We start from the raw sequence: 18,435 nt of genomic DNA, 5'->3' as shown, positions 1-18,435 counted from the left end.
TATTTCTTACAGATATTCCACATAAAGCATCCATCAGCTCCCATGGCAGCTTCAGTAATTCAAACAGCTGCATCGCCAGGAGCCCAGAAGTATTGAATTCCTGTACTTCACACTGCTCCCAAGCATTTGTCAATTGAAAAGCATTTAGCTTAGTTTATTTCAGAGCAAATGTTTCCCTTTGCTCCCCAAACACATGCTACTCTTCAGATCTGAAGGGCCAGAAATACTGCAGAGCAGAAGGCTGTAATCACAGTAGCAGGAGGAGAGGAGCCAGGCTCTGGCATCCCTCTGAACCCAGCATCAGTGTGATATGCTTTCCACCTGCCACATGAAGCACTGGATTCCTTATAAAATCAAGAATTAAACTTTGAAGGATGCAGATTTGATGCCCAGCTATGTCAAGGGACAGTATTTGCAAGAGAATGTGGAGTATAAGCTTCCTGGAACTGGTAAAGGAGTATCACTGGCCCTAGCAAATAGAACTGCTGAGGAGCCTCTGGTTTTGCTACATTTTTCTAAGATGCAGAATGGATAAAAAACCAAAAGATTTTCCCTTCCTAGACTTCTAAAGGTTCTCCAAAAGTAGAGAGGTGTCTAAATTGTAAGGGAATAAACTGCCTGTATTGATAATTGTGCGTGTAGTAAGTGACTTTGAATACAAACAAAAGCTGTGTTGTTAATCTGAGCCTTAAATGCTTCAAGACCTTATCAAATCACCTAGTGGAAACAACAGGGCTGCACTGTCTTACAGGTGCTAAACTAATTTCTTCAAATAGGAATCTATTCCACTGACTTTCAGCTCTTACTTCAAGAAAAACTTTACATGCATTTTCTTCTCTGTAATATGAGTTGTATTTTCTTGAGTATTGAAAGCAACTGAGAAACAGAGAGAATAGAGTCTTTAGAACACCTTTTTCACATGTTCACACACTGTCTGAATCACATTTACAGGAAGATGTCAGCCTTTTGGGCACAGCTGGAAGGATGTCTGTGCTGCCATGAAAGCAGACCTCTGTACTGCCAAATGCCTCGCGACTGTCATAGTCCATCACAATACTTAATTGGGAAATTATTTGTATTATGGAAATTATTTTCTTTGGCTTTTCTGCTTTAGGCTCTTCAGACATACCAGACTGATCCTGACATGAGAAAGATGCTAACTCAGCTGTATTTCTATATCATGCCTGTATTTAATGTGGATGGATATCATTTCAGCTGGACAACTGTAAGTAATGGCAGTAGTATTATTCGAAAAATTATTCAGACAAGAAAGATCAAATACTTATTACATTATTCAAAGGTGACTCTGCATAAATCTGGTCCATCACTTTGTGCCTTGGAAATAAATTATTCCATTTAAAACAGAATACTAAATATGTTTACCAGGGTTGATTTGTTATGTGTACAAATAGATTTTTGCCAAAATAGAGTAATATTACTATTTAAATATTTTGTAACATGCTAGGATCGATTTTGGAGAAAAACAAGATCAAAGAACATGAGGTTTCACTGCCATGGTGTTGATGCTAATCGCAACTGGAAAGTGAAATGGTGTGGTAAGTATGGAGATGCTTTGGTCCCCCAGTTCAGATTACCCTGTATTTACTAATTCAGCAGAGGTAATTATCCAAGTAGGTTAGATCACATCTGCTGTGAAGTGTTCTCTTTTCCATAGTTGATTTTTTCCCATAAAGCCATAAACCAAGGCTCAGATCTTCCTACTAACTTCTAAAAAAATAAAAGTTCTCAAACTTGGAAAAACAGACCTTATAATCAGTAAAAACTTTCCATGGAGAATGTGGCAATTTTTTTTTTAATCACACATACAGCTATTCTGTATTTTGGCAATCATATAAATAATTTGAAGCATAACATTGAGAATGAACCATGACTTTTCAAGATTTACCTGTAAATCTTAATTTTTAACTGTAGCTTCAGGAAACATTTCACCTTCATTTTATTCAATTTGCCATTTCTCTGAAATTATTTAACTTTGGAAATGTCAGACTGACTTTGCTGGCCTCAGTGTCCTTAAGGCCATTATTATCAGTGAGTTAATAAAGAAAGAAGGTGCTTCTAAATGCATGGAGATGCAATTTTAAACTCCCAGCAGTTCTGTAAGTACTTCATAAAAATTGGTCTGAATTTTGCATAGAGAATGCAGCGATAATGAAGATTTGGAATGGATACACCAAAAAAAAAAGGTGTTTTCTTAAATAATCTTACCTAAAGATTGTGCAAGTCACACAGGGTAAGCAGCCCCTTAAGGTTCTACTGTAAGGAAGTAAGAGCACTTAAGTACAGCAATATAAACCTGCTGACCTGCTGTCCCATCTTAAGGCACTTCCTTTAGCTCTCTGTGCAGCTGTTGCCTCAGCCAGCATTAGGCCACCCTCCTTATTTATATTACAAGCTTGTAAAGACAAGAAACTTCTTTGTGTAGTGCAAGGGCCCTGCCTTCAGCCCATCCCTCTTCCTCTAGATGTTTCCACAATACTCTTGCAGTAGAGGTGAGCACTGTACACTCTGGCTTGAAACAGCTGGGTTCTTGAAGTAGGGCTTTGAAAATTGTAAAGATAAAAGTGAGTGTGGACAGATACATACATCCAATTCAGTATGGACCTGTGAAATTTTCTTCAAATTGTTTTCAACTCTACCTACTCTAAGGAGAGGACTAAGATAGAAGCATTTACAGAAAGCCTGTGTTAGTTGAGAAACCCTCTTTACAGAAGACAGGCCCAGGGCTGCTATCACAATGTTTAAGGCAATTTTATGCTGCAAAAATAACATAAAAATGAACGAGTCCTGCATCACTGGTACCATTGTTTACTGAAGTGCAAAAGCCACAACTGCAGGTATTTTTTGGGGACACCCAGAAAACAGTACTGGTATAACTGGAATGATCAGTTCTCTTATAATGTGTTGAGAGATGTTAGGTACCTATCAGTGCAAAATTAATACAGAGTGTATTTTCTTTCTAATTTAATTAACTTTTCTTTGGTTCCTCCTCCCTCTTCCTGCTCCCTAGTCACTGTATAAAAACACATTTTTTATTCAGTCCTAAAAATATTTGCTTAGTTTTCATACAAAAAAGTATTTTTTCTAGGCTTAGGGAAACTGTAACAATACTCAAAATACTCAAAAATGTGTTGTGTGCTGTAATCCCCTACTTGTTGCATTTCTCCCCTGCACTGACATGAAAGACTGGTCCCCACCTCAAGTTTAAAAAATAAAAGTTCTTTCAAGTCTGCTTCTCATCCCAAAAAGCACATGCTCAGCTTCCTGCTTTGGACCCCAAAGTCTGTCTAATTGTCTATTTTAATGGAGAATAAAAAGGTCTTTCATGAGCTGACTGGTACTCAGATGACCCTAACCAGTCACCTGGCATTCTCATTAATACCTGATATTAGATGAGTCAGAGAAGAATCTGCATCATATCACACTTTGAGGCTTGTGTAATCATGGAGAGTTCAACATTTAAAACTGCACATGCTTGTAAACACCTTTCCATTCAGTTCAGTTGCACTTTCAGACGGGCTTGAACTTCCCGGTGGGGCTTCCAGGCAGGTGTGCAGTGGCAGACTCTGGCCTCAGCAAAGCCACCAAGTGCTATCAGCAGTGAGCTAGTCAGTGCTGATAACACAGCATCCCCTCTGCTTTCCTCTTCCTTTCTAGCGTAGGACTTTGATGTAAGCTTTATGACTCTCTAGGGACCAAGCCAAAGGCCATACCACTGCTAGATTTCATGTTGCACCAACCTGTGCTCAAAGAGTGCACACAAATTGCACACAGACCCACATGAATACTGGCAGCATGAACTCTGGGTAGAAGTGCTCCTTGCAGTGCACATATATGTGCAATAACTAGTACAATGGTTTAATGATAACGAAATAATAGCAACTTTAAAGGAAATAATCAGGTACTTAAAATTCATTTAAGTCATAGAGCAAATCTAGTTAAAGTGGTTGCATCCAAATCCCCAAGAGAGCAATAGTAGGAGTTAAAATTTCCAGTACATCCCAATTTCCAGTGCACCCCACTACTCACTGAGGACAATATTCCATATTGGCAGAAGTGGGTGCAAGGAAGTTTGAAAACCATGATCCAGCTCATTCATCCTCTCAGTCTTTCTTCTATACCAGAGCACTGGTTTTATCAGTCTTGGCACACATTTCCTCTCTTCATTGGCTCTCATGATGGACATTAGAGGATCTTTGTCCTCCCCTGGTATGCTATCAGGTACAAAAACAAGGCAGCATGGTAACATTTTACACATCTTCATTTGCATCTCATGACTGTAACTTAGAAATGTCCAACTCAGTTTTCATTCTTGAGTTACTTAAAGAACTTCCAGTATGAAAATTGAGCATACCCTTACATTATCCAAGGCCACCATGGAAACCTCCTCTTTTTATCACCAGCCAGCTTCACCTAAGGTAAAGCATTAACTACCTTTGGGATGATACATGGCACACCATAGTAGGCTGAATAGTTTAGAGTGGTTTTTTCCTTCCCTGGAAGTCTCTAAACTGAGCCATATTTTACCATTGGTCATTTTATCATTAGCTTGTAGGGATCCACTGTTTATTAACAGTGTTATCCATTGCCATGATTTACTATACAACACTGAAACAGGAGATGAAGTGTCCATTAAAAAAAAAAAAAAGAAAAGGCAAAGGCTCTGGAGACTGTTCAGTAGCTCTCCTGCAGCTATATTACCTGAAAAGAAATCGAGGCAGAGTGCTCTTGGGATTTGGATGACTTGGTGGCCATCTGCTCTGCATGGAGAAGACCATCTGCCCTCTCTATAACCCTTCCATATCCACTGCAATCCAAGCACTAATACCTTTGAAATCCCAACCTGTGGCCATTGAATGGAAGCCTCAATTTTCATCTTACAAATTAAACTGCAGCATGAAATTCTTCCATTTCTTTCTTCTTTTTTTGGCATTAGGTTGATTGCATAACCCTGTTTTAGTTGATAGCATTATGCCTTCTCACACACAGCTCTTTTCATGTTAATTGGAGGTGGCAGTACTTACTATACAAAGGAAAGCTAATAAAACACTATTGTTGTAAGTCACTGATGGCTCCAGGGAAGTTTGCAAGCAAACTATTATTATTCTGCAGGTCAATGTAAAACATGTGGTATTTTGAAATTGCAGCAGATAAAAGAGCAGAGCAGATTTGCATAAATGTTGTTCTTTTAGGCCCAGGCCCTAAGCTGTAAATGAGACAATGGCTTAGATCCAGAATTGCTAAATTATAAAGGAGCCACCACCACATCTCCTTTCCTAAGTTTCATCTTTCAGTACCTCATGGCATATTATATGCAGGCTACTCTTGTGCAGTGTGCTGCCACCTGAGCAGGTTGACACAAAGGTATCCTCAAAACTGAAAACTGAACCCTTGCCCCAAACTTGAAGTAAAGTTAGGCCTGTGCAAACTGAGGTGATTAAACTGAGGTGATTTCTATTTTAGCTGACTGAGCAGTCATCCCATGTGGTTTCTCTTTTTTTTTTTTAGGTTTGCACGGGTGAAAATATGCAGTAGTCAGGAGCTATTACCACGTTTTTAAGATAATCCCTGTTGAGGTTGTCTACCTATCATTGTAACCACCACTGTCATGGGTAATACATTAAAAGCTGTCCTGGGAGTGGCTAATGAAAGAGGTATAGCTCTCTGATTTCAAATAGACCAACTGAGACCCATCAATAGTTTTAATACTGCAATGCTGATGCAAAAAGCCAGGAAAAAAATGCAATGAAGTCAGGTTCTCCTTTTCATTTGGAAAGAATGTATCCTCTGGGGAGAATCACCTGTAGCTGGCTCATTGGGAGCTTGGTGTGCCTATGAGATGAACAAGCAGATTGCTGCACTGAGGTCCCCCAGGCTCATCAGGCACAAGAAAGCAATTTAATTTGTTTATTGCTTTTCACGCTTTTGCACATGGGCCAAAAGAGGCTGAGCAGCCAGAAGCTGACCCTTGGAATTTCTCTGTGATTGCTCACCACCAACTTTCTCTTTCAACCTCTAGATGAAGGAGCTTCGCTGCACCCGTGTGATGACACTTACTGTGGTCCTTTCCCCGAGTCTGAGCCTGAAGTCAAGGCTGTTGCTCACTTTCTCCGCAAACACCGGAAACAAATAAAAGCCTATTTGTCCTTCCATGCCTATGCACAGATGCTGCTGTACCCTTACTCCTACAAATATGCAACCATTCCAAACTTCAACTGCGTAGTAAGTACATTAAAGCTTGGAGAATGGGCTCCTCTGTATATTTTTGCCACATTTTGTCTTGAAAAGAGACTCGATTCTTCAGTACTTTGCACATATATAATATTGAGCAGTATTTATTCTGGATCCACTTGCAATCACATTTCTGGTTATATAACCTTCACTCACCATGAATCAATGGTGGTTTGATTAAAATGGTATCATGCCTTTCATCCATCAGCCCCTTTAAATTACTTTCTAGGATAAATCCCTAATTTTAATTATAGTTATTATAATTTTATTTAATTAACTGTAATGGGAATTACGTAGTTAGGTCCTTGGGCATCTAGCTGAAATTCTGTCTCTTCATGCTCAGAACTTAAACACTAGGAGCACAAAGAAGATCATCTTCAATGTGATGAACAAAATAAAATTGAAACTCTTTATATTTATCAGTTCAAGGAGGAATCTCTTAGATTTCACCAAAATTAGAGCTTCAATTGCACTATGTATCATTCAGGTCAGACATAGTGTTTTTAACTCTTTCAGACAAGCAGGTAATTAAAACATATTAGAAAAATATATTAGAAATATATTATATCATAATATAATATAATATAATATAATATAATATAATATAATATAATATAATATAATATAATATAATATAATATAATATAATATATCATATCTCTATATTAGAAAAATAAATTTAAAATAGTAGACTTTTTGATGTAAGCCTCTTGATTCACAGATGAGTACATTTCATGTATTCCATGCTCATCCAAATGCAGAGCTATTCCCTCTGCTTGCAGTCTGAGGTCTGTATTAGCCAACCTCCTGTTCATCAAACCCCCCTTCTGCCTTATTCTCTGAGGGACACATGGCTAAACTTTGCTCTCTGTTTGCTCCTGCTCACAGACCCACATTGCACCCACCAGTTCCAATCCTCTTTCTTTCACCCTCAGTCCTGAGTAAAATTACATATTCCATTTATCTCCCATTTTGACCTTGAAAGTTGCAATGACTTTTAACTTGCTGGTTTAAGCTAGTTTTCTCCAAAGGAGCTTAACTGCACCTTAGATTTATCCTGTGCAGAATGAGTGATGTCAGTCCCTGGGGCTTCGCTGAAGTTTCACTCAGCTGTTCCCTCAGGAGGCTGAGCAGCCAGGACTCCACAAACTAAACTCTCTTTGTAGATTTATTTCTGTTGAGACACTGAATTTCAGTAGCTATTAAACATTCTTCTGTCTGATGCCGTTCCTGTGAAACAGAGCAAATTAGAAGTTAACTAAGCAGCCAGAGGAGCTAAAAATATGAGACTTGTGGGGACTGATCACCAAACCCTGTAATAACAGTGGGTAAATTTATGATTTTTTTTTTTCAATTCTACCTTCACATTCTTTTGGGTAATGACAAGGAGAAAGGAATTTCCCAAGTGAATTGATGACTATTTAGTTAGCAAAAAAACAGACTGGGAATTTAAAATCAGAGGTTCTCATTCCTTTGAAGCTAAGCAGGTGCAAGTATTTTTTTTTTTTAGGAACAAACAACAGAGAAGAAGGTGAAGATGTAGTGTTAAGAAGAATCAGCAGCTTCTCTGCAAGTATATGATTATTGGGTGTCTGACTAAAATGTCCAGAGTAATATAAGGCAATAGCAGATGCTATAGATGGGAAATTAATTGTAATGAGAAGGAAGATTTATCTGAGAGTTTTCATGCACACCAGTATATTTTGTTGTTCTTGTTGCTTAAGGGATAATTCTGTTCTGAGATGGGACATAACTGCCCCTCAGCTCATACACATTCTGCCTTTCCACCCACTGCTTTAAGACCAAATGATCCCAATTTTTGATGTTTAGAAGGCGCTCCTGAGGTTTACAAGACCTTAGATCAGGCTTCTCATCAGAGGGATTGGAGCATAGACCTAAAGGAACAAAAAAACCCACTATTTTAAACAATTCCCATGGACAAATGAAAACCAAATACCAATTCTAAATATCTTGTCAGTATTTGAACTTCATACCTCTTTTCATTGTGGTCGGTCAAAAACAAGAGAGAGGCTGAAATTGGAAACAGAAGTAATTTCCTGTTATTTATAAAGTTCATTATAGGGATCATAGTGAAAATTAAGGAATACTTGTTGCTTATTTATTTGTGTGTTTTAATATTTGCCTACAGCCAAAGGCTCCATCACCTGGTGGCTCACAAATATATGGTTTTTAAGTCCCAAAAGTGATGACTTAGGCTGAGCTTTTGGATTCTCCAGTTCTCTTGGAAATTGCAATGAGCTGGAAAGTGATAGATCTCTGTTTCCTGCCACTGATGGAACAAGCATTGCTGGTCTATGTGGGCGGTGTGCAGTGGAAAACAGTAAGACCCCACATGCATAGCAGATAAATAGCTTTTGGTGCTAACAGTGGGCTATGATTAATTTTGAGCAGAAGAAAGGCTGCTTCTGTCTGGGTCAGATCATTTTAGTGAGCTGTCAGTTACCATTTCAATTAAAGTGTTCAATTATTCAGAGCTGCTTTGAAACTGGAGAGCTGTGTACTGATCACAACATGCATATTCTGTTCTAATTTAGGCTCAACTCTCTTATTAGCACTCTCCTGAAATCTGCTCTTTTAAGATGCTTAAAATGAAAGTACTCTCTTAGATTGAAAAAAACACCAGCAGAAACACACATCTCAAGAGTTTTAAATTTCACCTGATTTTCATCCTTTTTCTTTCTGTACTGTCATTTGCCTTAGTGTTTGCAGTGAACTTGTATGGCATGACTGAGTTTGTGTACATCTCTGCAAAAATCTGGTAATTTTATGTGGCATTTTCTCCTTGAGGGTGTTCAAAGACCTGGATTTATTCAGGATCCAACCTGCACAGTATGATGCAGTTGAGAAATGTCCCTTGTTGGGGCACATGGGTCTAACAGTGGAAGCTAGCTGCATTCCTCAAGGCTAAGAGCTTAAAGTTCACAGTGCCCAGGGATGCCCAGGGTGAGCTTGGACTTGGGGTGCTCCTGGTCTGACCTCCAGATAGCTTCTGCCTCTGCACAGAACCCATTACTGTTGTGCTGATTTTAAATGGGCACTGCCAAACTATTTCTTTGAAAGATTTCAACAGGATTGTTGTACATTGTCTCATTGTTGTACAGTGCATTACTCATGCACAGGGAGTCTTCTCATTTGTGGCTATGTTCTACTTGCCATGGTGCATTTATCAGGACTTTGATCTCCAGCTTTCTCAGCTCTCCCAGCTGAGCCCTGTCTCCTGCTCCCTTGGCATCAGGCCTCTTGTCAGGCCATCCCAGTTCCTCAGCAAGACCCTGGGATGGTAAGCACAGCTGCTTGCAGATTTTGGTTGAGCAGCAGAGTCTCGTACTTGGGACAGTGCAGGCACCAGACAACAGCTCCTGGCCACAGCTGGACTTCCCCTTCCCAGGCTCTGTGCAGCCACAGCCACCATGGTGACCTCACACTGCCACCCCACCACCCTCACAGGGTCCAGCAACTCCAACCCCATCATGGGTCTTGTGTGTCACAGCTCAGAAGTCAAGGCATCTGGAGGAAGAGTGCCAAGTGACAGCACTTCCATCCTCTCCCACAGGACAGGTCCTTCTCATCATTGCTGTTGGGGTGAGTCAGAGGTTGCCCCCTACGCTGGCTGGCAACCACATCCCAGCCCTGCAGAAGTTTCAGCAACACTGAGTTAAGCAGTGCTTGCCTCCACACACTCACTAGTGGAGGTGGCAAGAGGTCAAGCTGAAAAGGGCAGAATCTCCAGCACTATTGGCCTTCTGATAAAAAAACCAAAAATTCTGGTTGTGCCTAACAAATGTTTGTAGTGGAGTAAAAATGTTCTCTTTCATTTGCTAAGAGGAGTTACTGTGTAAAATAAACTCGTCAAAGCCCTACCTGCACATCAGGAAGTGAAAATGAACTTATTTTTATTTCTGGAATGACATTTAAAGCAGTTTACTCTGGCTTCTCTACTTGGACAGACAAAGCCTGCATGGGTCAGACCAAGGATTAAATTAGAATCCCAACTCCTGACAAGGGCAAACTAGTGGAAGGTTAGGAGAAACATAATCAATGGAAGGCAATTAGAGGGTAATCCTTCTCCAGTGTATTCAATTAGTGCCTGGTGAATAACAAGGTAAGGACTGAGTTCATGAAAAGTCACATAAACCAATCAAACCTGTTCAAGGAAATAAAACTAAAACAACTATTGCAGCTTCATGCAGTGGTTCAAAGTCCAGAGCTTCTAGCTCCAAAGATAATAATTTCCTGTTCTCTACAGAGAGATGACTGTGTTTTCCCAGCCTTCACTGTATATTTGCCAATATCCTTTTCTTTGGGGTAATATTTCTTTTCCTTTTTGTGTGTTTCGATGCACTATCCATATGTGACTCAGAATTTTCCATGGGCCAGGCCTTTTGCACACAGTTTCACAGGACAAACCATGAACCTCCTAAACAGCCTTTCAGCTGCAAGCTGCTGCAATGTAGGCACTGATTTTACCTCTACAGGACTGAAATCACATTTCTGAAATAGTGCAAAAAGCTCTCCAAGACTACATTGTCAGGCCCCAGAGAAAGTTAGACCAGCAGTGAACATTTACCTGCTGATCAGAGATTCATTCAGGAGTGGAACTTGTCTCCTTCCTTGTTCCCACTCTGCTCACCGAACCACTGTGAGTGTCAACAAGACATCATTTCTCCTTCACAAGCCCAGCAGAGACAAGGTTTAGTGAACTGGGAAATGCATCTTCACTAAATGCATGCATGGCTTTTAAATGGCAGAAAAAAAGAGATTACTTCATCTCATGGTCTTACATGTCATCTAAATTTGTTGTGTTGCTAAATTGACATATATACCCATAATTACAAACACTTAACGTCTGATCATTCATGGTGCAGTGAGCTCTTTTATATAATACAAAAATAAGTTTTTCAGGGAATTGCTGTCATTAAAAATAAATAATGTATTTGTCCTTTACAGTCATTTTAACTTAGCTACCACAGACTTGTGGAACACAGCATCGTGCTAGAGGGCAGTGATCCATTGACTCAGGTTCCAATCACAATACAGTATTTAATTTAAAATCTAATTTATGTATTTGATTTTTTTTCTTCTCCCCAGGAATCAGCAGCCTATAATGCTGTTAATGCTCTCCAGTCAGCCTATGGTGTAAGATACAGATATGGCCCTGCATCCAGCACTTTGTGTAAGTTCCCTCTGCAGGTTTGTGACTTTGACCTTCCTACAGCAGGAAGGAGAAAACCCTTAATATAGCAAAGAATGCAAACACTATTTAAAGTGAACTTTGTTCCAGTTTTGGGTTGTGAGGAAGGCAGAAGAAAGTTTTGCAACTGATTCAGTCAGTTGATTGCAGTAAGATTAACTCAACTGATGCAATAAAACATTAAAATGCACTTGAGAGTCAAAAGCCAGCAAATAATATATTCATATCATATAAAACTGTGGGTTTTTTAAAAAAGAAAAACTAAGGTCTTCAAAACCATATCTTTATCAGATACTGCAAATGCACAACTAAGTTGTAACAGCATATGTCAGTCAAGCTCTCTGTACAGAGGTAAAACAAAAAGTTCAACAGGTTTTAACAAGACACTTTTTTTTCTTTATTGAAAACTTGAGGTCTCAATGCTGTGGCTAACGATAACAGACATTGAGAAAAGTGAAAAGCTAAAGACTTTTCACAAGTAACCTCCTGCATCTCCTCTGCCATTGCTGTGTTTCAGCTACAGTTCCACTTATCATGGGCTTCCATCTCACAGCATAGTCATCATCTTGTGCTCATTACACTGCAGTCAGTCATTGTGTCAAAGGAAAAGCTGTGGGAATTGATGCCAGAATTGCACAGATTACAGCACATGAGAGATTTATCTGTATTAAAAAGTGTGTCTTGGATAATCAACATATGGAGACAACAAAAACATAAGCAGCACGCTTCCTCAGGAAGGTTTTTTAATATTAGACATCACCTATACAAGTGCTCTCATGCTGTGGGGAAATGGTGAGAAAGTAAGACAAATGAAAATAATTTTAAAAACATTTTAAAGAGAAGATGGCAGATCACCAACTTTCCTCCTTCTCACTGCAAATGAATTGCCTAAAAAATGCAATTTAAAGCTAGGAGCAGCAGAACTCTCCAGTCCAGCTGGGAGATCTTTGTGGAAAGCAAGCATCAGACTGTGTTCAGATAGAGACAGGAACAGTTTGAGGCTTTACTCTAGATATTCACTTTTATTAAAGTTTTGCTTGACACAAAACTTTATAGTTTTGTGTCAAGCAAAAAAAAAAAAGTTATAATAATTTTTTCCTATTAAAATGAAGGGACTAATCCATAATGTGCTGAGCACATTTCACCAGGTGCTGAGTGTTCATGCTATTCTCTGAAGGGTGTTCACAATCAGGGCAAGCAACAGCTGGAGTTGCAAGAATACTCACTGAGTCTCAGAGACAAAATGCCACAAGAACCCTCTGGTGATTTCAGCATGACCTGCATTTAACATTTTTAATGCTTTCTCTGAATTTCCTCTTTCAGATGTGAGTTCTGGCAGCTCTATGGACTGGGCTTACAAAAATGGCATCCCGTATGCATTTGCATTCGAGCTGCGTGACACTGGCCATTTCGGATTTTTGCTTCCTGAAATGCTGATCAAACCAACCTGCACAGAGACCATGCTTGCAGTTAAAAATATAACTCTTCACTTGCTGAAGAAATGTCATTGAGATGGATTTCTAGGAGCTGGAAGGAAACATTTTACTCCTAGGGCTGATGCCTTTCAGTGTGTTCAGTTGCCATTCTAAGTTTGGCCGCTTCAGAATTCCAGAAGCCAATGGGAAATGTGATATTGTTTCTGCCAAATTAAGTTAGAGGAAAGTGGAAAAAAAAAATCATTAAATATCTGCTCTTCTAAAGTCCATAAAGCTGATATACTAACTTAGTTACTAGTTTGGTGCAGAATATTTTTGCAATAAAACCTTTATTCTGCAATTTCAGTGAGGCCAGTTCTAAAATAAAGTGCCACTGCCAGGCAGTTCCAGGCCTTATGCCTTCCCCTAATATGAAGATCTCTCAGGGGGTCTCTCGAACCAAGGGACAAAGTTTACATTCATGTAAATATACCGTGTGACCCAGCACAGGCCTGTATCTACAGCAGTAAATGCCTTATAGTGGTAGCTGGCTGCACTGCAAGTGGCAGTGTGGCTTCCTTCTGCGTGTATACATACATACATACATATATGCACTTTTGTGGTTTTCTGAATTCATATTATACAATAATTTGAACCAAGGCTTCTTTTAACTGTTCAGAGAAATCTACTTTCAAAGTAGATTGTATACAATTGGTGTGGACTCAAAATCAACATACTGTCACTGAAAATGTAACTTTCCTAGTGATGTGTAAGAATTATAATGAAATACTATTGAGCTAGACAATGTTCTGCTTTATGGAGAGACAAAGCAACTTGCCATGACTTGGAACTTGAAGCTGGCAGTTGACTAGTGCATCTGGGCTCTGCTGTAGATAGTGACTGCCCATTTCCACCAGCCAAGGATTTAGCCTTAAACTGTAATTAACTGATGTTTTATTTATCAATATTCTTGCAGTGAGTTCTGTGGCTCTTTGGCTATGTGGCTCTTCTTCCTGGAAGCTGTATTGTTTTGCATGTTTTAAAGGAATTAATAAATTTTTAATGGATTCTTAAGTGACACAGAGGTGAAGGTAGAAGCCTTACAGCTGAAATAAAGTGAATAAGCACCATGTTGAAAGAATAATGAAAGTACAGAGAAGATAACATTTTGAGGGATTTTTAGTAATACAATTTTTTTATCTTATTATATCTGCAGAAGCATATATTTTACTTAATGATTTTTGAATTTAATCTTATGCCACTACATATTAACGAAAACGTATTTGTTAATAAAATGGTTGAAGACTTTTGAAGTAATCTTCATATTTTACTTAAGTGTTAAAACTTTAGTTCAAGGATGTAGCAATTTACCTGTCTGTAAAACATTCCTGATGCTAAGGACGGGGAATTAAAAAAAACCCTGAGTTCTCTCTAAATAAGCACTTGAACTTAGCAAATGGGCAATCTTTATAAATCTTAGAAGTACTGTATTTAATTAAACAGATCATTGTTTTCAGGACTGCAAAAGGCAATCAGTGAACAAAGATGACAGAATTGCATTCTGTTTGTGTAACATTTTATTAATAAATGTGTTTATTTTCCACAATTTTCTGAAGGTTTGTTCACATTTGTTTAATTCAGTCTTGTTTGAGTAACGTAAGTTTCTATTCTGGTTTATTAAATGTCTTGGGGACAGAAGCCCTCAAAATAGTAATTTCCAATTGCTTATGTCCATAACCATTAAATATTTTGAACACAGCAATAACTGTCTTTTGCTATGCACACATTCCTGACCAATGGCCTTGACAGCAGTATAAATGATTAGCACCAATCTTTATGTGTCGTCCTGAATTTAGGTGACAAGATTGAACTTACTACAAAGATGTAACAGACTGAAGAAGAGAATGAATGAGGGATGTCTAGTTAGCATGAGGCAGGTTTACCTCTGAATTGCTACACTATGAGCCTGGACCAGAAGCAGCCAGATTCTTATGTGATGGTTTGATTCCTGCTCACAGTCCAATAGTTCAACATGTGAAATATTTCAGCTTTGTCTTCATACCATTACAACTGCACTGGCAATGAAAAGCAATTGAACTCTTGAAACAAGGAAGGGAAACAAACAAATATCCTTTAGGTACCAAAAAAACCTAACATTTTAGACCTAGTTGATCTTCTTGGACAGGAATAGCTGTAAGTATTCTTAGATTTATCTAAGACGCTTGGACATTTACAAGTACTTGATATCAAACTCTTTCTATGAATAAAGCTACACACTAGTATATGGATGGACTCTGCTTGAATACTATCTATGACATGCAACTGAGAACTCTGAGCTAAGACCTGTGCCGGGTAATTTAATGCCCCAGAGCTGAATACAAGTGTAAACAGTCTCTGAGCCCTTTAATTTCAGGGTCATTAAAGCCAGTGGAAAGACAGTCACTAGGAAAGAACAAACTCTGTTTCCTGAATTAAATTTTTGTAAGATAATTTTTCATCAAAAGAGTGATTCTAAATGGAGTACTTTACCCTAAGGAAAAGACTAATGGCAACCAGCTATTTGGATAGGAAATCATATAGCTTTTGTGACTTATAATGTTACCTGTCAAGAACAGCTCTTCTTTATCTCTATAATTGCTTGGTTCTCTTCCCTTTGTACTTTTCAGCAATTTTTATTGACTACAGGACAACAGAATTGAAAGCTGGTTTTAAGAAAAGTGAATTTATTTTCTGATCATAGTTATAATAAAAAGTACATGAACAGCAAAACACTGTTTTAGTAACCCAGCAGGTCCATGCCTCTTCAGTCACCTTCCCCAAAAACAAGTATCACAAATTATTTATTACATTAAATCATCATTCATAAATTGATTTTAAAAAATGCCTTTAGAGATAAAAAAAGTATTGAGCTTTGTTGCAAACCTTGAATAAAGACCACTGCTGAGGGATGAAGCTCCTTGTGTATTTTCCAGAAGTTGCTTGAGAAAGGTCAGTGTATTCAGTCACTTGTAACATATAAAGCCTGGAAAACTGCAATTCCTTTCTGAGAATTGCAATACCTTTTCTGAAATCTGAATGGAAGAGTCCAAATGACCTTGAATGTCAACATGCATTTATATGCAGAGCCAGTCTGCTTGTTTATAGGAAACAGCATTCTGCAGATTGAGCTGCCTACTCAAGGACTGCAAAAAAAATCCATTGGTGGACGAGACTGTGTCTAATTCTTAAGGTTGGGAAGAAAGTTTTGTATTTCCTATGAAAAATAAGTTAATGTTCAACTGCTCCAGTTTATTTCTGTTAAACAATCCCTTCACTTTTTATATTTACAGTCATTTTAATGGCAATTAAAGAATAAGATACTTGGTAGCATGGGTAGGGTAATAAGTATTTGTTTTGTAAGCACTTTGACCTTTCCTTTGGTTGTGCAAAACTACTGCATCATTTCCATAGCTCACTGTTTTGTATAAGTCACATTCAGTGTCACACGTGCATTAGTGTTTTTGAATTCTGTGCCTAAAAGCCACATATTACCATCTTCAAGCAGTTCTTCAGTGATGGTAAAACACCAGAATATCTCAGATGCACAGAGATACAACTATTGCTCTGCTGTAGAAAACAATGAGAACAGAAATTTTAAAAAATTACAGAATGACTTTTTAAAAACAAACACTGTGGCATTAGGTATGCTACCTGAAAACACTTTTTAAATGCTCACAACACAAAATAATTTGTAAATTTGTTGGAAATTTAAAAGTCTTCTGTCCAAAGAAAATGTAGATTATTTGCCATGTGCTTAACGTATGCCTGACTCTCATAATTATTCAGGATAAAAAAGAGCTGCCTTCTGAGTGACTGCATCGATAGATTTTCCAGCCCTGTCAGCAGCACCAACTGATGTTGTTGGTGGGTCTTTCTTGGAGGAAGTGGAACAACTCCAGAGTGGTTTTCACTTTTCTTGGCTGAACGTGCCTGTCACCCTAAGCATGATGTGCTGGTTGAGCAGTTTGTCAGAAATTCAGCCTTAGGCTGCTCCTGGTGTCAAAAGGGCCTGCCTTAACAACAAGGTCTTCTGTTAACATCTGCAAGTTTGGGAACTAGCAGTGAGCTAACACGATTCTCCTTAGAAAATGATGTTTGGGGCAAGGACATTGAGAACAGGGAAATCTTTAGTCCCTAAATGCTTGTCCTTGCCTGACAGGCAGGAGCAGTCAGTCATGCAGAAAGTCTCAGGTCTCTCCACTCGTAAGGTGGAGGTACTTTCAAGCCCTCTTGTGAGACCACATCAAGCACAGCAGGGTTTGCCCTCAGATTCAGACATCAGGGAATGCACTCATAAATAATAGATTCAAATGTTAATTAAAAAAATCTGCCACTATCTGCAGCCATGCAGAAAGCATGCTCTGCCTGTGACAAGGAAAATCCATCCATTGCCATAAAAATGTGGGGTAATATATTTCATCAGTCCTGCCTGCTCTGAAAGTCCAGTCACTTTAGCACTGCTTGGCCTTTTTGAAAAAGACATGCGGCAGAATAGCCGTAACAATGAAATATTTTAAACTACCCCCAGGCCTGTATGAGCATATATTTTATATAAAATAATATCTAACGGCTTCTGAAATAAATATTGTGGTATGACTGGGAGCAGGTGTTTTAGTCTTTTTTGCTGACTATAATGTGCCAGGCTATTCCTCTGCATACCAGGACGGATCAATAATGCAACGAGTGTCTCTTTTTTAACCAATTAATGAAATATTTTTCCCCAATTCTGAGCAGAATAGCAAGTTAGGCTGAAAATACATACAAAAGAGTCAGATAAAGTTGTATTTTAAAAACAGGATTTTCAATTTTCTTGAAAATAATGCGGCTGTTAAAATCACAGCCATAGTTTTCAGGTGGCTTATTGTTTTTAGCATGTCATAACTGAAAAAAAACATTTATAGCAGCCTCAAAAGCTGAGCAGAGATGACTGATCTACTCACTATTTAATTTCCCTTGTTTCATTTTGCTTTGTTTCTAGATTGAGAAAATCTGTTGATTGGGCTGAATTGATGGAGTGCAGTCAAAAAGCTGAGTGTAAAGGATTTTTCTGTGCCTAATGAGCTAGAAATAGCTACTTTAAAAAAAAAAAAAAAAAGTAGCTTTGTCTATTTTAAGTTCTTTACAGACTAATTGCTTTACGTTGTTTGAATTAGATTATCACATTCACAGAGATGGTTTGGGAAGATCTATTGTTATTTTATTGTGAGCTAGCCAGTTTTCTAAGGGTTAAAATAGTAACATGCTTAAGAGTGTTGTAGGAGAACAGAGTTGCTTTTTGGCCTTTATAGCACAGAATCTGTACTTGAGTCTTCTCTAACAGGACAAATTTGCTCTATCATGCTACATGCACCTGCATTTTTATCTCTCCATTAAAAAAAAATAAATACTGTCTGCTGGTGATGACTTCAAGCTAAAAAACACCTCACTTTTGGTACTAAATTTAAAACATGAACCTGTTAACATGTGTGAACTTCCCCACACACCTACGCAGAGCCATTCACACACAAACACTTTGTCTGG

The 18,435-nt window shown here is 38.4% G+C and overlaps 1 protein-coding gene across 1 annotated transcript in view; it reads left to right on the top strand.

Moving 5' to 3' along the window:
- CPA6 (carboxypeptidase A6) overlaps nt 1-14,399 on the top strand; it is an 81,449-nt gene extending 67,050 nt beyond the window's left edge. The window contains exons 7-11 of the mRNA XM_059478102.1: nt 1,115-1,225; nt 1,466-1,556; nt 6,038-6,240; nt 11,359-11,443; nt 12,785-14,399. Coding sequence (XP_059334085.1) covers nt 1,115-1,225; nt 1,466-1,556; nt 6,038-6,240; nt 11,359-11,443; nt 12,785-12,972 — 678 coding nt within the window. The 3' untranslated portion in view covers nt 12,973-14,399. The remainder of the gene's footprint in view (nt 1-1,114; nt 1,226-1,465; nt 1,557-6,037; nt 6,241-11,358; nt 11,444-12,784) is intronic.
- The last annotated feature ends 4,036 nt before the right edge of the window (nt 14,400-18,435 follow it).

The sequence above is a fragment of the Ammospiza nelsoni genome, chromosome 1, assembly GCF_027579445.1.
Source record: "Ammospiza nelsoni isolate bAmmNel1 chromosome 1, bAmmNel1.pri, whole genome shotgun sequence".
Taxonomy (NCBI): domain Eukaryota; kingdom Metazoa; phylum Chordata; class Aves; order Passeriformes; family Passerellidae; genus Ammospiza; species Ammospiza nelsoni.
This window is presented reverse-complemented; position numbering and strand designations above follow the sequence as displayed.